The 27,763-nt window shown below is 44.0% G+C and overlaps 2 protein-coding genes across 4 annotated transcripts in view; one reads left to right on the top strand and one right to left on the bottom strand.

Moving 5' to 3' along the window:
* Positions 1-603: 603 nt before the first annotated feature.
* Positions 604-16,618, bottom strand: TCEANC2 (transcription elongation factor A N-terminal and central domain containing 2). The gene is made up of 5 exons (XM_056532160.1): positions 16,442-16,618; positions 14,400-14,516; positions 7,057-7,081; positions 4,126-4,319; positions 604-1,507 (listed from the first exon to the last, which is right to left on the bottom strand). Exons 1-5 carry the CDS (start codon positions 16,538-16,540, stop codon positions 1,319-1,321), a joined length of 624 nt encoding a protein of 207 aa, XP_056388135.1. The 5' UTR covers positions 16,541-16,618; the 3' UTR covers positions 604-1,318.
* Positions 16,619-16,639: 21 nt separating this feature from the next.
* The window catches only part of TMEM59 (transmembrane protein 59), a 36,247-nt gene continuing 25,123 nt past the window's right edge, over positions 16,640-27,763 (top strand). For 2 of the 3 annotated variants that reach the window (XR_008846593.1, XM_056532158.1), the window contains exons 1-3: positions 16,644-16,838; positions 22,152-22,257; positions 26,352-26,446. Coding sequence is in view for 2 of the 3 variants with exons in the window: in XM_056532158.1 (XP_056388133.1) it covers positions 16,692-16,838; positions 22,152-22,257; positions 26,352-26,446 (348 nt within the window). In the remaining variant the exon portion in view is untranslated. Of the gene's footprint in view, positions 16,839-22,151; positions 22,258-26,351; positions 26,447-27,763 lie in introns of all 3 variants that reach the window. The other variant, XM_056532159.1, reaches the window with a different exon arrangement.

The raw sequence follows: 27,763 nt of genomic DNA, 5'->3' as shown, positions 1-27,763 counted from the left end.
AGCATACAGCAGCTGATAAGTACTGGAAGGGTTAGGATTTTTTAATAGAAGCAATTTACAATTTACTGTTAAAATTTTTGGCCTCAGTTGATTTAAAAAAAAAAAAAAAATTATATATATAGTTTTCCACTGGAGTAATCCTTAAAGGGGTACTCCGCCCCTAGACATCTTATCCCCTATCCAAAGGATAGGGGATAAGATGTCAGATCGCCCGGGTCCCGCTACCCCGGGGATCGCCGCTGCAGCACCCCGCTATTATTACTGCGCAGAGCGAGATCGCTCTGCACTTAATGACGGGCAATAGAGGGGCCGGAGCCTCGTTATGTCACGGCCCGCCCCGTAAACACAAGTCTATGGGAGGGGGCGTGGCGGTCATCACGCCCCCTGCCATAGACTTGCATTAAGGGGACGGGCTGTGATGTCATGAGGGGCGGAGCCATGACGTCACGCTGCTCCTTCCCCTGTATCTCCCGTCATTACGCACAGAGCGACCTCTCTCTGTGCAGTAATGATGGCGGGGTGCCGCAGCGGGGATCCCCGGGGTCCCCAGTAGAGGGACCACGGCGATCTGACATCTTATCCCCTATCCTTTTGATAGGGGATAAGATGCCAGGGGCAGAGTACCCCTTTAAGGGTGCGTTCACACGCCATTTGTTCTTGCGGGTTTTCCGCTGCGCTTTTGAAAGTGGGCGGGCTCTTCTCAGCTGTCCGTAGCAGATTTTCCAATTTCCGCTGCGGAAAATCCGCCGCAATCCCTACTGACTTCAATGGGGCTTGAGTCGGATTTTCCGCAGCGTAAATTCCTGCGGAAAACCCTCAAAAACAAATAGCGTGTGAACGCACCCTTAAATGTTGCTTTCCCTCAAAATAACGCAACACGCAGCCATTGTCTAAACCTTGGCAACAAAAATTAGTACACCCCTAAATGGATATGTCCAAATTGGGCCCAACTGGCCATTTTCCATCCCCAATGTCATGTGACTTGTAAGTGTTCCAAGGTCTTAGGTGTGATTGGGGAGCAGGCATCTTACATTTTATTATTATCGCTTTCACACTTGAAGACCAAACAACCCTTTTATTAAGAAACATTTTATTCCTAGTTTTTTTTTTGTAAAAAAAATAATTAAAATATATTGGCAATATAAACATCCATTAAAAAGTTCCATCAGCATGGTTTTGCTGCGGATTCGTGGAAATGTTAAAAATGTAAATTCTGATTGCTCTGTGTGAAGAATGTTCCCCGGATGATCTTGTAAATGATGCAGAGTCCAGAAGGATCCTTGTCGTCTCCATGTTACATCCTTATGGCTGCAGGACGTCACTTCTTATGACTCTGCACTAGTTGGTTGACAGGTAAGTGTCCATCTTTTACTTGTGCCCGAATCTCCGGTTTGTGCTTCAAAGCGAACACCAACGCCCGGACCGTCTTTCTATAATGCACATTGATAAGCCTGGAGCTTTGGTGGAAAACTTCCCGTTCAATGCATTCAGCCAAAGAGTCACCAGCCTGATGGAGGAGGAGACCATAGACATGAAATGGTACATGTTAAGCTGCTTTCACACATGGAATTCATCCGTTCTAAAGATCCATTCAATGTTCCGTCATAAAAACCCTGAAAATCGTCCGTTTAACGGACGATTTTTATAATGGAACATTGAACAGATCTTAACATTTTTATATATATATATATATATATATATATATATATATATATATATATATATATATATATATACACACACGACTAAGCACCTGAGCCTGCGAAACGCGTCAGATTGTGTCCTGCCTTACAGCGTGTGAATAAAGCCATTTATAAGTTTTATCTGCAACTTCCTGAGTGCCGGACGTTTTCTTGTGTGACTTCTATTGAGCCGGGAGCGGTAACGGTGTCCGCAGCACGAGGACGTGCAGTAAACGCAGGAGTGGTGAGCAGCCTTACCTTGTCTGTATATATATTTATATCCACTGATTATAGAAATGTATACAGATTTGTTTATTACTTCTAAATAAAAATCTTAACACTTCCAGTACTTATCAGCTGCTGTATACTACAGAGGAAGTTGTGTAGTTATTTTCAGTCTGACCACAGTGCTCTCTGCTGACACCTCTGTCCGTGTCAGGAACTGTCCAGAGCAGGAATAAATCCCCATAGCAAACCTCTCCTGCTCTAGACAGTTCCTGCCACAGACAGAGGTGTCAGCAGAGAGCACTGTGGTCAGACTGGAAAGAACTACACAACTTCCTCTGGAGCATACAGCAGCTGATAAGTACTGGAAGGATTAAGATTTAAATAGAAGTAATTTACAAATCTGTTTAACTTTTTGGCAGCATTTGATTTAAAAAAAAAAAATTTCCCCTCCAGAGTCCCCCTTTAACGCTATGTCATGCAGACTAATCACAAATGTCGGATTTAAAGAGGATCCATGTCTCCTTAGTAAATTCATGTGTTTGCAATTAAATAAAAATTTTGTAGCACCTATATATTTTAGTATAGGTTTAGTATCGGCGTGGGAGCAGGAAAGGTAAGAAATATATTTTTTTTACTTAACCCCATCATGACCATGTTTAAAAAATAAAAAAAAGTCAAAATGACAAAAAATAAATAAATGAATTAATTTATAAAAAAAAGAAAAAAAGATGAAATTCCCTCCCGCAGTGCCCCCGAGTATCGTTGCTCTGGTCCTTAGTTGATGTGTAGCAGTGCCGCTCAGCAAATCACTGGCAGCAATGGTGTCCTGCCAACGCAATGTGACATATTGAGCCCGGGACCAGGAAGAGGATCACAATGGGGACTAGAACAATACTGGAGGCACGAAGGAAGCGGGGTAGGTAAGTCAAGGTCAGTGTTTCCCAATCCGTGTGCCTCCAACTGTTGCAAAACGACAACTCCCAGCATGCCCCTTGTTTTTTTTGTTCTACTACAAACCATTGCATCAGTGTTTCCCAACCAGCATGCTGGGAGTTGTAGTCAAGCAACAGCTGGAGGCACACTGGTTGGGAAACACTGATGTAATGGTTTGTAGTAGAAAAAAACAAAACATCAGTGTTTCCCAACCAGTGTGCCTCCAGCTGTTGCAAAACTATAACTCCCAGCATGCCCCTTGTAATGGTTTGTAGTAGAAAAAAAAAAAACAAGGGTCATGCTGGGAGTTATAGTTTTGCAACAGCTGGAGGCACACTGGTTGGAAAACACTGATGTTTTGTTTTTTCTACTACAAACCATTACATCAGTGTTTCCCAACCAGTGTGCCTCCAGCTGTTGCAAAACTATAACTCCCAGCATGCCCCTTGTTTTTTTTTTCTACTACAAACCATTCCATCAGTGTTTCCCAACCAGTGTGCCTCCAGCTGTTGCAAAACTACAACTCCCAGCATGCCCCTTGTTTTTTTTTTCTACTACAAACCATTGCATTAGTGTTTTCCAACCAGCATGCTGGGAGTTGTAGTTAAGCAACAGCTGGAGGCACACTGGTTGGGAAACACTGAAGTAATGGTTTGCAGTAGAAAAAAACAAAACATCAGTGTTTCCCAACCAGTGTGCCTCCAGCTGTTGCAAAACTACAACTCCCAGCATGTCCCTTGTTTTTTTTTTTTCTACTACAAACCATTACATCAGTGTTTCCCAACCAGTGTGCCTCCAGCTGTTGCAAAACTACAACTCCCAGCATGCCCCTTGTTTTTTTTTTTTCTACTACAAACCATTACATCAGTGTTTCCCAACCAGTGTGCCTCCAGCTGTTGCAAAACTACAACTCCCAGCATGCCCCTTGTTTTTTTTTTTCTACTACAAACCATTACATCAGTGTTTCCCAACCAGTGTGCCTCCAGCTGTTGCAAAACTACAACTCCCAGCATGCCCCTTGTTTTTTTTTTCTACTACAAACCATTACATCAGTGTTTCCCAACCAGTGTGCCTCCAGCTGTTGCAAAACTACAACTCCCAGCATGCCCGGACAGCCTTCGGCTGTCCGGGCATGCTGGGTGTTGTAGTTTTGCAACAGCTGGAGCCACACTGGTTGGGAAACACTGGTTTGTGGATTGTAATTTTCCTATCTACAGGCTGCACCGAACAGCATCACGGTTCACAATGTGCATGGACGATCTACAGGCTGTACGGCTCTTACCTCATTGCCCAAGATGTCACTAAGCATCCTCCTGGCATTGCCGCGCAGTTTCTCAGTTGCAGCATCGCACCTCACCTCTATGGTCGGCTTACAGCGCTTCTCCCGTATAAACGTCTCCCATTGGGTGTGCACTTCTTTAGCGAGCTCAGATACTTTCTGGTCACTGTGTATCTGCAAGTTTTCCACTGCCTCCCCTGCAAGAGGAGCAAGAATGGTTCAGTCCAGGCTAGATGCCCTGTTATCATCATAAAAGGAGAACACAGAGAGGCAGGAGTTTAGGAAGTTGTAAAAGAATAGAAAAACAAAAACCTTTTTTTTTTTTTTTTCCCCCCAAAAATAGAGCCACACCTATTCAAACAGAAACCAGCCAAGTAATACCGGATACACGGGGCAAGACAGAAGTGCTCCTGTAATATGTGCTATGTTTTTACAGTATAAAAGGTAGGGATGGTTGTCGTGCTGAACGTGTAAGTTTTCCGCATGTTTTGTGGCACTTTGTGCCTGTGAGGCGACGTAGGGTTCCCGTGGGTGTTTGAGTGAGTGTCATTGGTTGTTGTCGGGCTGTTTACTCTGGGGACTTCATGATTGTACTATAGCTGTATATACCAATTGTCCTGATGGGTGAAGAGTAGAGATGAGCGAACTTACAGTAAATTCGATTCGTCACGAACTTCTCGGCTCGGCAGTTGATGACTTTTCCTGCATAAATTAGTTCAGCTTTCAGGTGCTCCGGTGGGCTGGAAAAGGTGGATACAGTCCTAGGAGACTCTTTCCTAGGACTGTATCCATCTTTTCCAGCCCACCGGAGCACCTGAAGTCTGAACTAATTTATGCAGGATAAGTCATCAACTGCCGAGCCGAGAAGTTCGTGACGAATCGAATTTACTGTAAGTTCGCTCATCTCTAGTGAAGAGGCGCAGTTGTGAGGTTCTCTGGAGTGTCTTTGTTTTGCGTTCATTTGTGTTGTTTTGTTGGAAAAATTTTTATTAAATAATTTAAAAAATAAAAAGGTAGGGACTTCTCAACGTTTACCTCTGCCATAGAGCTATGGGTGTATAGATATATATACATAAACCTTCCTGTTAGAGCTGGGCGGTATGACCAAAAATGTGTATCACTGTTTTAATTTTTATAAGTCATTTTTATTTTTATAAGTCATGGCGGTTCCATGGTATTTAACGATATTTTCCACCACCCCCAATCACGTGACCCGTGGGCGCTGCTTCTCTCTTACCCCCCAGTGCCAGCTCCTCACATGACAATGCGCTCATGAGATGCCTATCTCTGGTTGAGACGGGACATCGCCGTGGCCCGTGATAGGCTGACGGCTCTGTGACGTTCCCATCCCCAGAGTGAGGCCGGTACTGAAGCAACGGGGGAACGTAGGAAGGCGAGTTAAAGTTTGTGTTTATTTGTTGCAGCCCAGGCACAGGAATATGTAGTACAGTACAGATTTCCAGCGCCGACGGCCCGCAACTCACAGCAGGATGAGGAGAGCAGCGCTTGCGGGTAACGTAGTTCCCCGATGTGGGGGACAGCGCATGGCTGATAATTCATTTGGGGGGGGGGGGGGGGAGAGAGAGAGAAGCAGAACAGCGCCCGCGGGTCACATAAGATTGGTTCCCCGATGTTGGGACAGCGGGCTGTGGCTGATAATTCATTCATTCGAGGTGGAGGGGGGCCCAACCGGTATTGCGGTATGGGAAAAATTCATCTCGTGCAGGAAAAAAAAATTCGGTATGAGCCGGTATACCGCCCAGCACTACTTCCTGTTAATGGGGTTATCCGGGAACAGAAAAACAGAGCTAATTTCTCATAAAAACAGCACCACACCTGAACTCAGTTTGTGTGTGGTATTACAACTTGGCTCTATTCACTTCAATAGAACTGAGCTGCAAAACAACACACAACCTGTGGACAGGTGCTGCGCTGTTTTTGAAAGAAAGTAACTCATTTGCATCCTGATTAACCCCTTTAATAATACACTGCGGTATATATTCTTATTACTACATCCTGCTCTACGGAAGAGCAGAGCTTTGTGCTATTCCATCTAGCAATTAAATAGAATATCACAACGAAAATCTCTGGAACAGAGGCCAATATGAAGCTCTTGGCCTCTGTTGGATGATTAGGGTAGATTGGTACTTTTACCATATGTGCTCACTTCATAGTCAGATTGCCCCTTCGATGTAAACTTACGTCCTGATGCATTAAATACCAGGACCTACATTTATGTACGATTTTAGTAAGGGGTTAATAGCTCAGACAATTCTGCAAGCAGCAATAAAAAAATAGGTTGTGGTTATTTTTCTTACATCTTTTTATTTGAAAGTTGAGTTAATTTATTTATTTTTATTATGGGAGAGGGTTTATTTAAATTTGTAAAAACTTTTTTCAAACACATTTTTAGTCCCCCCCAAGGACTCAACTTGTGATCACTTCCCTGCGATCAAACTGTAGTTAGGCGATCCACACCGCTAATGTCAATCACTGCATTTCGGCTATAAGTGGAAGGACCCCAGCTGTAGAAATCAGCTAGGGGGCTACCAGGTTTGTACAGGCTGGAGTCATGAGCCATCTACAACAGTGTTTCTTAACCAGGGTGCCTCCAGCTGTTGCAAAACTACAACTCCCAGGCTGAGAGTTGTAGTTTTGCAACAGCTGGGGGCACCCTGGTTGGGAAAAACTGATCTAAATAAACCCTTAGCGGCACCATGGTGGATTAAATCAGTCATGGGTCATGACAAAGGGTCCCTAAAATTTTTCTTTGCATAAACCTTAGCAAGTTTTCAATGCCAAACCATAGGCTCATTGGGAATATCCCGCTGTATACCTTGGCATATTGTTTTGTAGATAACCCAATGTATATCCTGAGCGTAATGTGAACAGGGTCCTAAATCACTAATCAGTCCTGATATGGGACCTTTTTACCTATTTTTGTGGAACGGATGACTTCCTCCTGAAGGGTACAAGAGTCTTGATAGAATAATACAGATCTGTAATGTTGTATGATGTGTATCTTAATTCTGTAATCTTGTATGATATATCTTGATTCTGCCGTTTGTAACCGCAAGGCTCGTATCGTACTTCTCGTTTTCTCAACTGCTGATTCCTAACTGTTGTGCACGTACATCCTGTTCTTGTGTTCTGCTGACTTGTAACTATTAAGCAACATGGTATATATATATGAACGTTGGCAAATAGTAAAACAGAGCGTACTTAGACGGCATCTTGTGTGCATGTATTTTTTCCACACCTGATAAGACGCTCTCCTGGCCAGTACAAGCCTTAAGCCAAATTGGACCTAGTACCAGGGGTACAGAAAAGACAGAGAACCAGTACCAGGGGTACTGAGTAGATTATAAAGTTATACCTTTCAGCTGGGGGCTTGTCCGGGATCGAGAGGGTCATCCTCCGGACCGGTAAGAACCATATCCTTGTGTGGTATTGTCGACCCGGGGGGCACTGGCCACGTCTCGATTCCAGTAAGTATAAGAGTTATTTTCATATCGTGTCTGGGACACAGTATTACAGTATTTGCCTTCTGTTCAGGGAACAGGGGAAATGAGGAACTAAGAGTAATTTGACAATCCAGGGTGGTTGTCTTGTTTCAATTTGGCTTAACGCTTACAAAAAACTTCTTGTATTTCTGTTTAGTTCTGTTTAGTGTTTTACTTGTAACTTCCTTTTTTTTCCCCTTACGCTTAAGAAGACACGTGAGTATACTAACATTGCTTTAATGTATAGAATAAGGTGCATATAACTGTTATAATAATAATAATAATAATAATAATAATAGTAATAATCTGCTGGTTCTCAAAACATCTGTAAGACGCCCCACCCTCCCGGCTAGAGGTAACTTGTTGACCCGGGATGTGGTGAAAGCAAGTGACAGTTTGTTCAGAGATACCGTGCATGCTCAGTGATTGGTGCAATTAAATCAGAGAATCCCTAATCTGTTGAGAGGAATTGTCGGAGCCATCAGAGTTCAATACAGCCAAATCCAGAGATTGAGGCTTTGCACCAATTACTGAACATGGGTTCCAAATCATCTAAGTCCTATCCTCCTCCCCTTCCCGGTGAAACATGTAAGGCTTATGTGGCCCGAGTTAGCCCTACAAGATGGGACTTAGTGAATCCGTGGGTAGATGATATAGTTGGTTGGTCAGAATTCATGAAGGACTCCAGCCCATTCCCAAGGGAGGGGGCCAATGATAAATACCACCTGACCCCCACTCTAACAACTACATTTGTAATCTCGAGAAGGGTAGAGAGCGTATATGGAGAGAATTAAAAGAGGAACCAAGTTTTCAAACAAAAATCATCACTGCCTATTGCTGTGGCATGCAAACAAAAACTAGGTGAAACTGTTACTGAATTTTGGGAAAGGTTCACAGCATGTTGGCGTTATGATGCAGGGCTGTGTAAATTGTTTGATAGGATTAGAGATTGTTGTCAGAAATAGAGACTCAACGATTTGGTGGAGAAGCAGGTGATTTGTGAAGGAGAAAGCATGTGAAGCAGTGTGAGGAATGTAGGATGAGCAGAGCTGACACTGCTGGAATAAATGAAGTGAAGATGAGTGTTCAATGCTATGGAATGGAGTGATGTGGTAAATCGCTTGGAAAGCCCTGTGTATGTGGTCATATGATGGCGTTTATAGGATGGTTCTTATGATATAAAGTATGTTATATATGTGTGAGGTGTATAGAATCAGGAGTGTATAGCAAATGACCAGTGAATGTTTTCCCTGTGAAGCTGTTGTGTTGTAATGAAAATGGTGTTAAAAGAAAAATATATTCACGTGGTATTAAATTGAACTATTTGATGATTTTTCATTAATTTCTTGCCTTCACAGTAACACAGGGTTGATGCCAAAAAAAAAATGAAATGTATCAGGAAATGCGATTAATTGTCTGATTATATTACAGGAGTAATAACAGAAGAAATTTGGCCAAGAAGATAAAATAAATATAAAAATTGATCACTATTTAATTGATAAATATTACTTTAGGCATTTACAATCAAGCTAATGGTATACTGGATTATAAACAATGCGCATTGGAGATAATTATTTTTTCAAATTTTTGAGAGAGCTGTGTACACTTTTATTTATATATCTTTGGTGAGAATGTGGGCCCTGTGTGTTGTACGTTAAGTATTTGTAAATGTCGGTATTGTTACATGTTATGTTTCTTGTATGTCTCTTGATGTTATGTAACACTGTCAGTAACACATGTGATAATAGATGTTTCATGGTGACTGACCAGAACTGGGGAAAGACAAGAAGCCAGACTCAAAGGGGCGGTGACTGGTGACACAGAGGTTTGGGAGGAGTAAGGCGGGGTTTACAGGGAGCATGACAGTCTCTTCCTCTTCTTCGGATCTGGAGTAATTTTGTTTTTCAGGGGATATGTGTGTATGTGCATGTATATATGTATATATGTATATATGCGTATATATATGTCTACTGTTTGAAATTGAGTATGTTCATAGTACCTGTATATACAATGTCCCGAGGGTGACCATTTAACCTTCCCTTCCTTTCGCATCATACCTGAATGCCCTGTAAATCTCCTGAGAAGAGACCTCATATGTAAACTCAAATTACATATCACTTCATCCCAGTCCAGGTTACATGTCACGTCTGACCTCGCACCCATAGTCACACCTGCAGGGTACTATCCTGCTGGACATTATCCTGTTATGTCCCCGACCCAAGTCCCACCTGAGGTAGACCCCATTGTCTGGTCACATGGTGACCATGATGTAGGACACATTGACTGTACACCATACAAGGCAGGACTCAAACCAGACATCCTCCCGGTCTACCAAAAACAGTACCCCTTGTCATGTAAAAAAAAAAAAAATCAAAGGTATCCGCCCTATGATCAAACATTTCCTACACAATAGAGTTTTAGAACATACTGTCTCTCCCTACTGCACTCCAATTAATACTGTCTCCAAACCCAATGGTACTGTCTGTTTTGTACAAGACCTGAGAGCCATCAACAGACTAATTGTGTCTATTGCCCCTATAGTTCCTGATGTCACCCAACTGTTGTCATCAATCCCAGCACAGGCAACTCATTTTTCTGTCCTCGATCTGAAGAATGCTTTCTTCTCGATCCCAGTGGACAAAGAGACCAGACTCCTTTTTGCTTTTTCCTTTGAGGGACTACAGTTAACCTGGTGTAGAATGCCCCAGGGGTATGCTGATTCACCAGTTGTGTTCAGCATTGTCCTCCAAGCCTTTATAAAATCATGGCACACCCCCCAGGGTTCTGTTCTCCTCCAAAATGTTGATGATTTGTTACTGTGTAGTTTCTCTGAGGAGGCCTGCCTTGAGGATGGTGTTGTGAACAGGTTGAATATCTGGGTTTTGTTCTGCCAAAATGGAGTTGAGCAAGTCTAGAGTCCAGTCTGTAGCGGGCCTGGTCACCCCGCACGCCCAGAAGGAAATGCAATCTTTCTTGGGTATGATAAACTACTGCAGGCAGTGGATTCCCGACTGCTCATAGAGATGCTACCCTATCGGGCAAACCAGATCTAATCAAATGGTCCTCATAAATGTACAAAGCTTTTAATGACAAGTCCAGGGCTAGGTCTCCCAGATTACAATTTGCCTTTCCAAATGTATGCACGAGACAATTGTAAAACCATGGCGGGTGTGCTGACACAATTTCACGGAGGCAAACTGCGTCCTTGTGCTTTTTTCTCAAAGGTGATGCCCGTCTCCGTACAGGGGATGCCGGCATGTCTGCGAGCTCTTGCTGCCTGTGCTATGATTGTTGAACAAGCTACCATCCTCACTTTAGGACATGACACTGCCTTGTACACTTCTCATGATGTTATCTCTCTCCTTAAAGGCCTACATACACAACACATGTAAACACAACGGCTCTCTGGATATGAGGCAATTCTCCTCAGTAATCCATCCTTGAAAATGGTGTATGCCTCCCCTACATATGGCCCTGCACACTAGTTGGCCTGAAAATTCATGATGATGTGATGCCGGACATACATGACTGCTTGCAAGTCATCCACACTGACGCCTCACACAGACCCGACCTCTCTTCAGTGCCCATACCTGATGCTCCAGAAGTCTTTGTAGATGGGTCATGTACACGCCCCAATTACAATGTTTACCATGCCGGTTATGCTATTGTCCAATTACCTGACATTGTCCTCAAGGCCCAGTCCATCCCCTATAAGTCCGCACAAGCTACAGAACTCATCGCCCTCACAAGAGCCTGTACACTTTTTGCTAAGAAACCTGTCACCATTTACATGCACTTACCCTACCATCACAATCAGTCATCATTCACTGCAGGACACACACACGTGGGACTGATCACATTTCAAAGGGCAATGCTCTAGCAGACCACACCGCCAAACTGTCTGCTACACAACAACCTGTCTCACTGATGTTACCAGTTCTTACACCTCCTTCACTCGTAGACACACAACTTCTTCTCTCTCTTCAGTCCTCTGTTCCCAAACAAGAGGAATATGATTGGTGTTATCCAGTATTGCAGAAAAATCCTGTAACAGGATTGATCTACAAAGAGGGGAAACCATGCATACCCCAACACAGTGCCACAGTTTTATTGCTCATTTCCACGGAGTAGGCCACAGGGAGCACCTTTGAGAAGTGGAAACCAGTCCTTCCCATCATACTCTCAGAAATTAGAAAGACCCCCCATAAGACTTTAAAACTCTCCCCTTTTTGAGATTCTCATGGGTAGGCCTTTCCCGACTCCATGGGCCCAACGACCACTTATAACAGAAGAAGGGGACCTCGACCAGATAAGGGAACAATATGTCACAGACCTCATCCAAACCCTTGATAAAGTAGAACAAAATGTTGTCTGTAATTCTCCTTCTCTCCCACAGGAACCAACACACCAGTTCCAGGAAGGCGACACTGTCCTGGTTAAGACTCTGTCGAAAGGAAAGAAGCCCGGAGACTTCACCTTTGGACCCCCAACCACAGTTGTTGCCGTGAAGAGGACGGCGGTTCTCACTGAAGACAGCCCTTCTTGGATCCACGCCTCTCGGATCAAACTCGTTCAACATCACCCAAAGGAGGTAATAACGGGGGCAGACAGCCCTGACCTTGAAAGCCTACCGAAAGATGTACCCGCTGATGCCCTGGCCTTGTTCTGGCAGATGGTTGAAGAAACTAAGTCTCCTGATGTTTGCATTAATGACTTTATTGACTTTGATACACCCCACGGTGACTCTACAGAATGAATTAGAGAGACACCCAAACAATAAGTTCCTGAAACACCATATAATGTTAGCACAAAACCTCACTGCAAAGGATTGTTGGATATGCACCCATGCCCCTGTGTCTGCCCAAAGCATGCCCTACTTTGCTATCCCTGTGCCCTCATATGAATTATTTCAGGGAGACTGTTTTGACATGCTTGCTGACAATGAGACACCATATGCAAAGAACTGAAACACCTCAGTGGGTATTCCTATAGTAGGATGGGTGGGGCAGCCATGGTGGCAGGGAAACTTAAGCAGCCCAGGCCCAGGACCACACCAAATGTTGGTCTTCAAAGGGGGTTCCTGGGTAACTCGAGTAGTCACACATATATTAGACCTAGGAGAGATCCCCACGGAAGGGATAAAAGTTAGTTTTCACAGGACATCCGCAAGTACTGATCTTCTTAAGCCCAGCCAGATAGAAAGGTACTTACATGACCCAAGGTGGCCAAATAACACCCTCATTACTCAGGCTACTCAAGACGTAGACTGCTATAATATAACAGGACACCAACCATGCAATGACACCAACTTACTGATCCAATATGTAATAACCCAGATGTGGGCTACTGCGGTAGATTAGGGCAGATACCTTCCTGGTGTTACTTAACAAATGCCTCTAGACTCATTGACATAGTTAATAAACTTATCAATCAACATTCCTCTTTCTGGGAGCTCCCACGAGACATCTATTGGGTATGTGGTAGGGAAGCCTACAAGTGGTTGCCGGTAGGGGTCAAAGGCACATGCACCCTAGCTAGACTTACCCCCTCCACCTTTGTCATATCCAACGACGACATTGACATGAGAGCAGCTCCTAAACATATGTTATACCGAAGAGCAGCAGATAACAAAGAAAGGGAAAACGGTAGGCCACATGTTGTACAAATGGGAATAACCAACAAGCTTTTTAGCACCATTTTTATATATCCAATGGTGATGCAAATATGGGATAAGTTAGTCGAAGCCACTAACTACCTCGACGACCAAATATATGACATTTTAGAAATTACTAATACCTCTGTGTCCGTGCAAAATCAACTGATGATAGTGACTAACCAACACGCAATAGTCTTGGACTATCTCACAGCAGCTCAAGGAGGGATGTGTCAAATCATAGGTCCTACTTGTTGCCATTACATAGACACTTCAGGAACAATTCAGATGCACCACCAGCTTGAGAACATACAAAAATTGAGGGACAAATATGCCAAAGACAATGAAATCAACAGGGATAAGTGGTGGGGGGATACCTTTTCAATATTGAATCCCGCTACCTGGCTCAAGGGCGTAGGAGGATGGATAGGGGGCGTTCTGCAGCTCATAATACACATTACTGTCATTGCCCTTATAGTATATGTATCAATAAAACTTATTTTCTTATGTATGAAACGCTGCAAGCCAAGACCTGCTGCAGATACTAAAATCCTCCTCTCCACCTCATCAGACACCCAAGTCCCTCTACTTCACCGTCACTCGGCAGAAGGCTATACTGCCTACATAAAGACTTTTCAAAAGAAAATAGAAAACAAGAAAAACCAAGTTGTCTAAAGTGACAACTGGTTTTAAGAGGGGATTGAAGGGTACAAGAGTCTTGATAGAATAATACAGATCTGTAATGTTGTATGATGTGTATCTTAATTCTGTAATCTTGTATGATATATCTTGATTCTGCCGTTTGTAACCGCAAGGCTCGTATCGTACTTCTCGTTTTCTCAACTGCTGATTCCTAACTGTTGTGCACGTACATCCTGTTCTTGTGTTCTGCTGACTTGTAACTATTAAGCAACATGGTATATATATATGAACGTTGGCAAATAGTAAAACAGAGCGTACTTAGACGGCATCTTGTGTGCATGTATTTTTTCCACACCTGATAAGACGCTCTCCTGGCCAGTACAAGCCTTAAGCCAAATTGGACCTAGTACCAGGGGTACAGAAAAGACAGAGAACCAGTACCAGGGGTACTGAGTAGATTATAAAGTTATACCTTTCACCTCCGATGGGATTTTCTTCTTTAGCTGTGACAAGGCGTCGGTCAGGTTCTCCGTCGTTTGGTTGGGCAGCTCCAGGATACATTTCCATCTCTTTATGTCTTCCAGAACCACAACTCTCTACATGAGGAAGAAAAGAAAGAACCTTAACAGGGAGTTGGTACAGGGGCAGTAATATAGAACAATACAGACGTCTACTGTACAGGGTATACACCAATGGGCTCCAAACTGTGGACCTCCAGATGTTGCAAAACTACAATTCCCACCATGCCCGGCCAGCCAATTGTAGTTTAGCAACATCTGGAGGTCCACAGTTTAAAGAACACTGCTATAGCCCATACCTGAAAGCCTCATTCAGCGCTGGAGGACCATCAGTGCTACGGGTCCTAGCATACTACTGGTTACAAAACTTAAAGTCCCAGCATGCTCCCTGTCATTGAACTACAAGTCAAAGCACCCCACAGTACCTTTACCTATGTCATTACTGGTTAAATAAAGTTCCAGCAGGTTATCTGTATAGAACTACAAGACTCAGCATGTTTAGCATGTAACCTGTTTTTAAACCACAAGTCCCAGTATGCCACAGTACCTTTACCCATGAAGCTACCAGAGAACTACAAGTCCCAGCATGTTAGCTGTTATATAACTACAAGTCCCAGCATGTTAGCTGTTATATAACTACAAGTCCCAGCATGTTAGCTGTTATATAACTACAAGTCCCAGCATGTTAGCTGTTATATAACTACAAGTCCCAGCATGTTAGCTGTTATATAACTACAAGTCCCAGCATGTCAGCTGTTATATAACTACAAGTCCCAGCATGTCAGCTGTTATATAACTACAAGTCCCAGCATGTCAGCTGTTATATAACTACAAGTCCCAGCATGTCAGCTGTTATATAACTACAAGTCCCTGCATGTCAGCTGTTATATAACTACAAGTCCCTGCATGTCAGCTGTTATATAACTACAAGTCCCTGCATGTCAGCTGTTATATAACTACAAGTCCCAGCATGTCAGCTGTTATATAACTACAAGTCCCTGCATGTCAGCTGTTATATAACTACAAGTCCCAGCATGTCAGCTGTTATATAACTACAAGTCCCTGCATGTCAGCTGTTATATAACTACAAGTCCCTGCATGTCAGCTGTTATATAACTACAAGTCCCAGCATGTCAGCTGTTATATAACTACAAGTCCCTGCATGTCAGCTGTTATATAACTACAAGTCCCTGCATGTCAGCTGTTATATAACTACAAGTCCCTGCATGTCAGCTGTTATATAACTACAAGTCCCAGCATGTCAGCTGTTATATAACTACAAGTCCCAGCATGTCAGCTGTTATATAACTACAAGTCCCAGCATGTCAGCTGTTATATAACTACAAGTCCCAGCATGTTAGCTGTTATATAACTACAAGTCCCTGCATGTTAGCTGTTATATAACTACAAGTCCCTGCATGTTAGCTGTTATATAACTACAAGTCCCTGCATGTTAGCTGTTATAGAACTACAAGTCCCAGAACACCCCATTACCTTAACCCAGTGTTTCCCAACCAGGGTGCCTCCAGCTGTTGTAAAACTACAACTCCCAGCATGCACGGACAGCCAACGTCTGTCCGTGCATGCTGGGAGTTGTAGTTTTGCAACAGCTGGAGGCACCCTGGTTGGGAAACACTGGGTTAATATATGAGGGCCTCTTGAATCTCCCCCCAACAGATGATGTTGGGGAAAAGCAGGATCTTTGCCGAACCGAGCATGCATGTGTACAGAAGAATGCTGGGTGTTGTAGTTTTGCAACAGCTGGAGGCACCCTGGCTGGAAAACACTGCCTTAACCCATGAAACTACCAGGGAACTACAAGTCCCAGCATACCAATGTATATTTACTTATGCAACTACACGCTACCTTTACTCATGCAACCACTGAGTAACTACAAGTCTAAGTATATCACCTGTCATAAAACTACAAGTCCCAGCATCCCTTGCCCTATCTGTTGTGGTATGACAAGTCCCTGTGTTGCCCTAGCATTATCCCAGGCTCACCTTCAGGGAGTGCAGGGTGGCCTGCCCCTTGCTCTTCGGTTTTCCTTTGTTATCCTGGATCTTGTGCGATTTGGGGTTCCTGATGACGAACCTGTCCATGCTGCTGTACTCACCCCTCTTCCGTACACTCCTATCCCATTCCGTACGACACTACGTCGCGCAGTGATGACGTCTGTACACAAAGGGCGGGGACGGATGACGTCATACCCCTGGATGTTGACTCGGGAGATCTGTAGTTAGGAGGAGCAAGATGGCGGCCACACGGATGTTTTGCGGTGTGGCTCTGTTGCTGTGCTGCGGTCTGGGGGTTCGGGGGTCCCTGGACACCGCCCTGGGGGACAGCTCGTCCTGTCACCATGTATGTGAGGGCACCTACCCCCTGCACACCTACCCGGAGGTAAGAGCACCGCCCGCCCCACCTACCGCGTCCTGTACACACAGCAGGGGCCGCACAGTCTGTACTGACACCAACACTCCCCAATGGCTGCTACTGTTCTGTTCTCAGTCATTACAGCCGCACTATTATGCTTATTAATCTTATATCGCCTAGAAAACTTCTCCCCCATCGTCTGAACCTCTGTGTTCCTCAACATGTGCAAAACTACAACTCCCATCATGACAGCAAGTTATCCCTATCTTCCTTTGGCAATGTCCTCCAACCTGTAATTATATAGACATTGCAGTACTACAACTCCCATCATGATAGCAAGTTATCCCTATCTTCCTTTGGCAATGTCCTCCAACCTGTAATTATATAGACATTGCAGTACTACAACTCCCATCATGACAGCAAGTTATCCCTATGTTCCTTTGGCAATGTCCTCCAACCTGCGATTATAAAGACATTGCAGTACTACAACTCCCATCATGCACTGACAGTAGTTCATTCCCATCTTCCTTAGGCTGCATTCACATCTCGTTTTTGCAATACGGTTGCCGTATCCGGTTTCAGAAAAAAAAAAAAAACAAAAAAAAAAACGCATTGAACCGTATTCCAAACCATATGCATAGACATTACATTGACAACCGCAGCATCCGGTTGCGTACGTTTTGCTTCATTTACGGTTGTATGCAGGTTTTTTCCGCACACAAAACCGTAGTCTACTACGGTTTGAAGTCCGGATGAAAAACCGTATCCAACCTGTATACGGTTATTTTAAAATGGAGTTCTATGGTAACCGTATTGAACCGTATGTGCATCCGTACAGTTACATCCGGTTTGCACAATTCTGTTTGTTTTTTTTATTTTTTGGGGGAAATTCAATAAAGAAAAAAAAAGAACTTTATTTAAAATGTTGACAAACAAAAAACCGTATCCGTTTTTTTTCCCCCAAGGAAAACGTATTAAAACGAATGCAAAGGGACATCCGTTTTCAAACCGTATATATTTTAAAAACGTGAGGAGGCATATATACGGTTGCATACGTTTCGGTCCGGTTTGGAGACATACGTTTTTTGTACAGACATGGGAAACGGGAGCCGTATTGCAAAAACGAGATGTGAATGCAGCCTAAGTCAGTGTTTCCCAACCAGGGTGCCTCCAGCTGTGGCAAAACTACAACTCCCAGCATGCCAGGACAGCCTTTGGCTGTCCGGGCATGCTGGGAGTTGTAGTTTTGCCACAGCTGGAGGCACCCTGGTTGAGAAACACTGCCCTAAGTCATCGTTTAGGCTAGGTTCACACAGCCGTTGGTTCCCCTTCTCGATATTCACCGGTTAAATTTTTTTTATATACAGTATAAACTGGCTCCAGAAAGTTAAATTACTTCTATTAAAAAATCTTAATCCTTTCAGTACTTATGAGCTGCTGAAGTTGAGTTGTTCTTTTCTGTCTAAGTGCTCTCTGATGATACGTGTCTCGGGAACTGTCCAGAATAGAAGCAAATCCCCATAGCAAATCTCTTCTACTCTCTGCAGTTCCCGAGACAAGCAGAGATGTCAGCAGAGAGCACTGTTGCCAGACAGAAAACAACAACTCAACTTCAGCAGCTGATAATTATTGGAAGGATTAAGATTTTTTTTATAGAACTTATTTACAAATCTGTTTAACTTTCTGGAGCCAGTTGATATAAAAAATTTTTTTTTCCTGGATTACCCCTTTAACTGAGCATGCTCAGAAGAAAAAGGTCAAAAATGGATTGAAATTAATGGAGACAAATGGGTACATTAATGGGTAACCGGTTTGTAACCCGTTTTCCATAGACTTCAATGTCAAATTTAAAAGACCCCTTATTTTTGACAGCCCAAAAAATTGTGCATGTCTTTTGGCCGTCAAAAACAACGGGTTCCAAACATAACGGGTACAAATGGGTTATAAAGGACTGTAAAAAAAAAAATCCTATTGAGATCAATGGGATCCGATTACAGCCCTTTACAACCCGTTTGCAAAATTAGCAGAAGGGCTGCATAACGGGCATTTTTTGACGGGAGCAAACGGCTGTGTGAACGAGCCCTAACCTGTGGCTCTCCAGCTGTTACAAAGCGATTACTCCCATAATGCTCTGACAGCAGCCTATACCCATCTCCCTATGGTCGTGTTCATCAACTAGTGCTAAACTACAACTCCCATAATGCCCTGACAGCAGCCTATACCCATCTCCCTATGGTCGTGTTCATCAACTAGTGCTAAACTACAACTCCCATAATGCCCTGACAGCAGCCTATACCCATCTCCCTATGGTCGTGTTCATCAACTAGTGCTGAACTACAACTCCCATAATGCTCTGACAGCAGCCTATACCAATCTCCCTATGGTCGTGTTCATCAACTCGTGCTAAACTACAACTCATATCATGCTCTGACAGCAGCTTATACCCATCTTCCTATGGGGATGTTCTCCAACATGTGGAAAACTACAACTTCCATCATAAACTAACAGCAGCTTACCTACACATTCCTATGGTAGTGCTCTTTAATTTGTGCAAAACTACAACTCCCATCATGCCCTGACAGCAGCCTATATCTATCTCGCTATGGTAGTGTTCATCAACTAGTGCAAAAGTCCCATTGTGCACTGACAGCAGCTTATACCCATCTTCCTATTGCAGTGTTTTCCAACCAGGGTGCCTACAGCTATTGCAAAACTACAACTCCATGCCTGGACAGCCAAAGGCTGTCCAGGCATGCTGGGAGTTGTAGTTTTGCAACAGCTGGAGGCACCCTGGTTGGGAAGCACTGCTCTATTTGGATGTTCTCCAACTTGTGCAAAACTACAACTTCCATCATAAACTAACATCAGCTGATCCACACATTCCTATGGTAGTGTTCCTTATATTGTGCAAAACTACAACTCCCATCATGCACTGGCAGCAGCTATTCCCCATCTTCCTTAGCTAGTGTTCACTAACCTGTGGCTCTACAGTTGTTGCAAAACCACAACTCCCATCATGCCCTGACGGCCACGGGTTGGGCAACCCTGATGCAGTGCAACCTTCTATTACTTCCCATAGAATTGTTTGGAAGGGTATACTGCTGCAGAATGACAGCCAAAGGCTGTGGGGGCATGATGGGAGTTGTAATTTTGCCACGGGTTGTAGCCCATATCAAGACAGATTTGCCTTCAGGATTGCAGAAAGGTGGGTGGCGTCAGCTTGGCGTTAATGGTATAAAATATGATAGTGTATATGCCGAGCAAGTCAATGTACCCATATGGATTTAAAAGGTAATTTTAGGTCCCCATGCACATTGGAGAAAAGTCTAAAGCAGTTTTTTTCCAACTGGTGCGCCTCCAGCTGTTGCAAAACGTGCAACCCCCAGCATGCCTGGACAGCCTTTGGCTGTCCAGGCATGCTGGGGTTTGTAGTTTTGCAACCGCTGGAGGCACACTGGTTTTAAAGCACTTGCCTGTGGCTGTCCAGGCATGCTGGGGGTTGTAGTTTTGCAACAGCTGGAAGTGCACTGGTTTTTAATTTTGTGTATGGTGGTCCTTTGACTCTCCCTAAATAGATGATGTTATTGAAAAGCATAATCGGGCATGTATTTCTCTCCCAATTAAAAACACCTGCACTCTTGACCATGCTGAGCATGCATGTGTGCAAGAGAATCGGGACTGATTTTAGGTGTATGGTCACCTACTACACTACAATGCCCAGCATTCCCAGACAGCCTTTGGCAGTCCTGATTCTTCTGTACACATGCATGCTCGGTTCAGCAAAGAGTGCATGTGTTTTCAATTGCGAGAGGAAAGAAAGACAAATTTAACAAGCCTGATCCTGCTTTTCCCCAACATCATCTGTTGGGTTGAGATTCAAGAGGCCCCCAAATATTATCCCAGTGTTTTCCAACCAGGGTGCCTCCAGCTGTTGCAGAACTACAGCTCCCAGCATGCCCTGACAGTCTGCAGTTGTCCGCAGTTATGCATCAGTTCCCAGCCAATGGTTGCAGATCACTGCACCAGAACATTATAGGGATCATAGTTTGGGTCGATAAGACTAAGGCCGGGTTCACACGGCAGGAAATGTGCTGATTGTTTGCACGGAAAACACGTGCGGACGTTCTGCACATTTCATTAAATGATTACTCCACTGCTCAGCGTTTGGAACAAAATGTTCCGAATGCTTTGAGCCGGCGCTGGGAGCTCGTGACATCATAGCGCCCCCCCCCCCCCCCATATGACGTCACGCCCCCTCCCATAGACTTGCATTGAGGGGGCGGGGCGTTATATCATGAGGGGCGGGGCTATGATGTCACGAGCTCCCAGCGCTGGCTCTAAGCATTAGGAACATTTTGTTCCAAACGCTGAGCAGAGGAGTACCCCTTTAATCTGGCGGCCGTTAGGACAGAAATGTGATGTGAACTTCCGTGGCAGAAACTTCTGGTGCAGAAAATCTGCAGTGTGAACAGTGCAGCAGAATCCCATTGAAATCCGCTGCAGCGAAATGTCTGTGGGAAATTATTCAGCATAATACCTCAAGGAAATTGCACCGTGTGAACATGGCATTAAAGGGGTACTCCGGTGGAAAACTTTTATATATATATATATATTTTTTTTTAAATCAACTGGTGCCAGAAAGTTAAACAGAATTGTAAATTAGCTTCCTCCAAGAAAAGAAAAGACGCAGGGCACTCACCACTTAGCTGATAAATACTTCTTTATTCAGTGGCTCGTGAACATCAGTGCGGTAAGACGCTTGACAGGGGTGTGTTTCGGGGCTACATTTTGTTACCTGTCATATTACTGCTGTGAGCACAACCGATAACTGAATTTTTGGGATCTGCTTGAAGGTGAGCGTCATACATGGTCAAGGACTAGTGCCGGGTATCTTTAGTGATTGGAAGAATTGTAAATTACTTCTATTAAAAAATCTTTACCCTTCCAGTACTTATTAGCAGCTGTATGCTACAGAGGAAATTCTTTTCTTGAATTTCATTTTTGTCTTGTCCACAGTGCTCTCTGCTGACACCTGATGCCCGTATCAGGAACTGTCCAGAGCAGGAGCAAATCCCCATAGCAAACCTATGCTGCTCTGGACTGTTCGGGACACAGACAGAGGTGTCAGCAGAGAGCACTGTGGACAAGACAAAAAAGAAATTCAAGAAGAATAGAATTTCCTCTTTAGCATACAGCTGCTAATAGGTACTGGAAGGTTAAATATTTTTTAATAGAAGTAATTTACTAATCTGATGAACTTTCTGGCACCAGTTCATTTAAAAAAAAATGTTTTCCTCCGGAGTAACCCTTTAAGCCGTTTCTTATGATCTTTCTCTCGAGGAGGAGGAGCTGTTCGCCTGTCATAGAGGCTGCCGCCTTTTCTCCATTTGTCAATTTGCTGAAGAAGGAGATGACCTGAACAAGACAAAGACGGAATGTGAATCAGGTAACGTACAGGATGCATATACTGTAGTTATAATTGTCCAAGTTGTGTTTCTAGTTTTTTTATGTTGTTCTGCATTCATCATGATCTATAGTTAAAGGGGGTTATTCTATATATATATATATATATATATTTTTTTTTTTTTTTTTTTTCAGCCTTTGAGCCCATGATGCCAAGTTATAATACTGTGTAATACTGTCACATGGTCTCCAGGGGGTGTAGCTGTGCTGCAGTGGTTGGATAGCATTACTTCAGTAAATCCACCATGCTATCCATTCACCCACTGCAGCATAGCCACGCCCCCTTGAGACCATGTGAATGATGACATTGACATGTGATATTGTTTCTGGCACATGGAATGCTGGGAAAAGTCAGAGACAACAGTAAAATAAAAAGACTTGCACTACAGCACTTCCGGGTGTGGGTCCTGTGCATGAAAACAGGATAAAGCGGCGCACGAGGTAATAGAAGCAACGAAGAACAAAGAAAAAAAATCCTGTAATATTCCCTTAGGGTCCATCCACGCGTACAGTATCCTGTTCATATTTGATGCGCAGAATTTGAAACTGCAGGTTTAAATGTAAACGAGATGACTGAACACAGCAATATTTTACAGCTTCAAACCCTGCACATCAAATACTGTACATGTGAATAGACCCTTAAAGGGGTACTCTGGTGGAAAACATTTTATTTGAAATCAACTGGTGTCAGAAAGTTATACAGATTTGTAAATTACTTCTATTTAAAAAAAAATCTTAATCCTTCCAGTACTTATCAGCTGCTGTATACTACAGAGAAAGTTATTTTCTTTTTGAATTTCTTTTGTCTGTCCACTGTGCTCTCTGCTGACACCTCTGTCCATGTCAGGAACTGTCCAGAGCAGGAGAGGTTTGCTATGGGGATTTTTTCCTGACATGAACCGAGGTGTCAGCAGAGAGCACTGTGGACAGACAGAAAGGTAATTCAAAAATAGAAGAACTTTCTCTGTAGTATACAGCAGCTAATAAGTACTGGAAGGATTAAGATTTTTTTTTAATAGAAGTAATTTACAAATCTGTATAACTTTCTGGCACCAGTGGATTTAAAATTAAATTGTTTTCCACCGGAGTGCCCCTTTTAAAGCTCTTCTACAATACCCTATGGGGATGCCTTCACACACTGATTAGTCTCTTTTATCTAAGGCTGTTTTGTACATACGGGTGCCAGATCCGGCTGGGGGAGGGGAAAATCGGGCGCTCCCGTACCCCAGCCGGGTCAGCCCCTGACTCCATTTACTTTAATGAGCCGACCGGAGTCAAACGGTGACTCCGGTCGGCTCAGTTTTGACCCGTATCCGGTTTCGGACCGGACCTAAAACCGTAGTATACGGTGTGAATGCAGCCTAATGGAGTCTTGGAGCTGTGAGACACCAGCAGGAGTGGCATATAAAACCCCCACAATGTTGTCCATGACTTGGACTTATCTAACTTCTAGTACTTTCTATCTGAGAGCACATCGACCTCGTTCATTGTTTGGTTGTTCATGGCTCATTGCCGTGCACACACTGTAGGGGGAGATTTATCAAAACCTGTCCAGAGGAAAAGTTGCCCAGTTGCCCATAGCAACCAATCAGATCGCTTCTTTCATTTTGCAGAGGCCTTGTTAAAAATGAAAGGAGCGATCTGATTGGTTGCTATGGGCAACTCGGCAACTTTTCTTCTGCACAGGTTTTGATAAATCTCTCCCTGTATGTACAATTTGGGCCCCTAAAGAGAAGAAGGCCCATTTTGTGAGAGCCCACCTACTCTCCCAATCCCCCCCGTACACAATTGCTCAGCTGAGCGTTCATATCTAGTCTATGACTCCTCTATGTATTAGACCAGTGTTTCCCAACCACGGGGCCTCCAGCTGTTGCAAAACTACAACTCCCAGCATGCCCGGACAGCAAGGCTGTCCGGGCATGCTGGGAGTTGTAGTTTTGCAACAGCTGGAGGCAGCCTGGTTGGGAAACACTGTCCTATTATAATGCAGATTCCCCAATCCCATTTGTTTAGCTTATATTTTGCGGTTTCCAACTATGCCATTCACCTCTGTGGCTAGAAACATGGGGGGAGATTTAGCAAAACCTGTGCAGAGGAAAAGTTGTCCAGTTGCCTATAGCAACCAATCAGATCGCTTCTTTCATTTTTCACAGGCCTTCATGACAATGAAAGAAGCGAGCTGATTGGTTGCTGTGGGCAAGTTTTCCTCTGCACAGGTTTTGATAAATCTCCCCCATGGGGCTTACAGACCCTCGTCCTCCATAACAGTGGACATCCCAACTATCATTAAAGGGGTACTCCGCCCCTAGACATCTTATACCCTTTCCAAAAGAGACCCCCCGCGATCTCCCTGCTGCACCCGGCATTCATTTAGAACGTTGAGTGCAGCGCCAGAGGCTTGTGACGTCAAAGTCGCGCCCCGCTCGTGACGTCAAGACTACGCCCCCTCAATGCAAGTCTATGGGAGGGGGGCGTAATGGCCGTCACGCCCCCTCCCATAGACTTGCATTGAGGGGGCGCGACCGTGACGTCACAAGCCTCTGGCAGTGCACTCGATGCTCTAAACAAACGTGCCCGTGATGTCACAAGCCTCCGCCCCGCATAGCCAGTCATCCAGCACTGATTAAAATTTGCTCCGTGCACCGGATGTCAGGGGTGCCACATCCGAGATCACGGGGTTTCCCAGCAGCGGGACCCCCGCGATCTGACATCTTATCCCCTATCCTTTGGATAGGGGATAAGATGTCAGATCGCCGCGGTGCCGCTGCTGGGGAGCCCCGGGATAGCCTCTGCGGCACCGCACTATCATTACAGCACAGAGCGAGTTCGCTCTGTGCGTAATGACGGGCGATACGGGGGACTGAGCAGTGTTACATCATGGCTCCGCCCCTTGTGACATCACGGCCCCTCCCCTTAATGCAAGTCTATGGGAGGGGGCGTGACGACCGCCACGCCCCTTCCCATAGACTTGTATTGAAAGGGGCGGGTCGTGACATCACGAGGGGCGGAGCCGTGACGTAACGATGCTCCGACCCCTGTATTGCCCGTCATTACGTGCAGAGCTAACTCGCTCTGTGCTGTAATGATAGCGCAGTGCCGCAGCGGGGATCCCAGGGCTCCCCAGCAACGGGACCGCGGCGATCTGACATCTTATCCCCTATTCTTTGGATAGGGGATAAGATGTCTAGGGACGGAGTACCCCTTTAAGTACCATTATATAACCAAGCCCATTGTGCTGATCTGGTGTAAATCCTATCTAAACTGGTGAGTATAGTGATTGCGGTATTTGTCTAGTCTTAGGACAGGACATGTCTCCCTCTCTCATTGTCTATTTATGGTCCCAAGATAAAGTATTTTCCATAAAGGGACTGAGGTTTGGTGACCCATTTAAATATTTAGCAATAATTACCGTATGGCGCTGTGTAAAATCTATTGCTGTCCACTCCTAAGGCACCACTCCTCTTGTCTGCGGGGTAAAAACATTCAGGATGACAAAATAACAACTGTTTCACTGTTTTGTAAAGGGAAAAAAAATAATTTGTTACATTTAGTTTAAGTTTAAAGAGGTACTCCGGTGGAAAACATTTATTATTTTTTTTTTTTTTTAAATCCAATAACGCCAGAAAGTTAAACAGATTTGTAAATTTACTTCTATTAAAAAATGTTTATCCTTCCAGGACTTATTAGCAGCTGTATATTAGAGAGGAAATTTTTTTTCTTTTTGAATTTCTTGTTTATCTTGTCCACAGTGCTCTCTGCTGACACCTGATGACCGTATCAGGAACTGTCCAGAGCAGGAGAAAATCCCTATGCTACTCTGGACAGTTCCTGACATGGACAGAGGTGTCAGCAGAGAGCACTATGGACGAGACAAAAAAGAAATTCAAAAATCAAAGAATTTCCTCTGTAGCATACAGCTGCTAAGAAGTACTGGAAGGATAAAGATTTTTTTTAATAGAAGTAATTTACAAATCTGTTTAACTTTCTGGCACCAGTTCATTTCTCCACTTTAGTACCACTTTAAGTTCCTAATGCTGTTTTTTTGTTTTTTTTTTTTAAATATATATTCCTCTGCAGCTTGCACGGAAGCTTACCCCCAGTCCAGTGAGCAGTATGCCTGTATCTTGGGATGTCACAGTCAGCTGCCTTTTGCTGAAAAACGACAAGAAAAGGTGCGTACATTCCCATGTTGCAAAGGGCTATCCCACGAAGACATCCCCTGCCCTGTTGGGTCAATATAGTAACTGTGTGAGCCAAAACAGAGCTGTCCATTAGAGATGAGCGAACTTACAGTAAATTCGATTCGTCACGAACTTCTCGGCTCGGCAGTTGATGACTTTTCCTGCGTAAATTAGTTCAGCGTTCAGGTACTCCGGTGGGCTGGAAAAGGTGAATACATTCCTAGGAAAGAGTCTCCTAGGACTGTATCCACCTTTTCCAGCCCACTGGAGCACCGGAAAGCTGAACTAATTTATGCAGGAAAAGTCAGCAACCGCCGAGCTGAGAAGTTCGTGACGAATCGAATTTACTGTAAGTTCGCTCATCTCTACTGTCCATGTATTACACTAGTGTTTCCCAACAAAAGTGCATCCAGCTGTTGCAAAAGTACAATTCCTAGCGTGCATGCTGGGAGTTGTAGTTTTGCAACAGCTGGAAGGCACCCTAGTTGGGGAACATTGTCCTACACTGTGCACACGCTGTACGGCTGCATCCCCTTGTGTCAGCACAACTCCCAGCATTCCTAGACAGCCGAATTGCGGAGCGCTGCTCTATGGGGAGCTAAGTACTGTCCTTGGCAATTGTTGGAAGTCCCATAAAGCTGTGTTTGCCAACCAGGGTGCCTCCAGCAGTTGCAAAACTACGACTCCCAGCATTCCTGGACAGTTTAATTAAGGAGCGATGCTCCATAGAGCTATCATTAAAGGGGTACTCCAGTTATTTATTTTATTTATTTATTTATTTTTAAATCAACTGGTGCCAGAAAGTTAAACAAAAATTGCTATGTAATGTAAATTACTTCTATTAAAAAAAAATCTTAATCCTTCCAGTACTTATTAGCTGCTGAATACTACAGAGGAAATTCTTTTCTTTTTGGAACACAGTGCTCTCTGCTGACATCTCTGTCCATTTTAGGAACTGTCCAGAGCAGCATATGTTGGCTATGGGGATTTTCTCCTACTCTGGACAGTTCTTAAAATGGACAGAGGTGTCAGCAGAGAGCACTGTGCTCGTGATCTCTGTGTTCCAAAAAGAAAATAATTTCCTCTGTAGTATTCAGCAGCTAATAAATACTGGAAGGATTAAGATTTTTTAATAGAAGTAATTTAATAGAAGACTTTTTCCACAGTAGTACCCCTTTTTAAGAGTCCCATAGGGCAGTGTTTTCTTATTAGGGTGTGTCCTGCAGTTGCAAAACTACAACTCCCAGCATGCCCGGACAGCCTTTGGCTGTCCGGGCATGCTGGGAGTTGTAGTTTTGCAACAGCGAG

Source organism: Hyla sarda, chromosome 7, assembly GCF_029499605.1.
Source record: "Hyla sarda isolate aHylSar1 chromosome 7, aHylSar1.hap1, whole genome shotgun sequence".
Taxonomy (NCBI): Eukaryota; Metazoa; Chordata; class Amphibia; order Anura; family Hylidae; genus Hyla; species Hyla sarda.
Note: the sequence above shows the minus strand (reverse complement) of the source record. Positions and strands in the feature narration are given on the sequence as shown.

Coding starts and splice junctions, on each gene's coding strand:
- TCEANC2 (XM_056532160.1), bottom strand. CDS start 16,540: ATGGACAGGTTCGTCATCAGGAACCCCAAATCGCACAAGATCCAGGAT. Junction 7,082..14,399: donor AGAAGAAAATCCCATCGGAG/GTGAAAGGTATA, acceptor ACCCTTCAGGAG/GAAGTCATCCGTTCCACAAA. Junction 1,508..4,125: donor GTGACATCTTGGGCAATGAG/GTAAGAGCCGTA, acceptor CTCCTCCATCAG/GCTGGTGACTCTTTGGCTGA.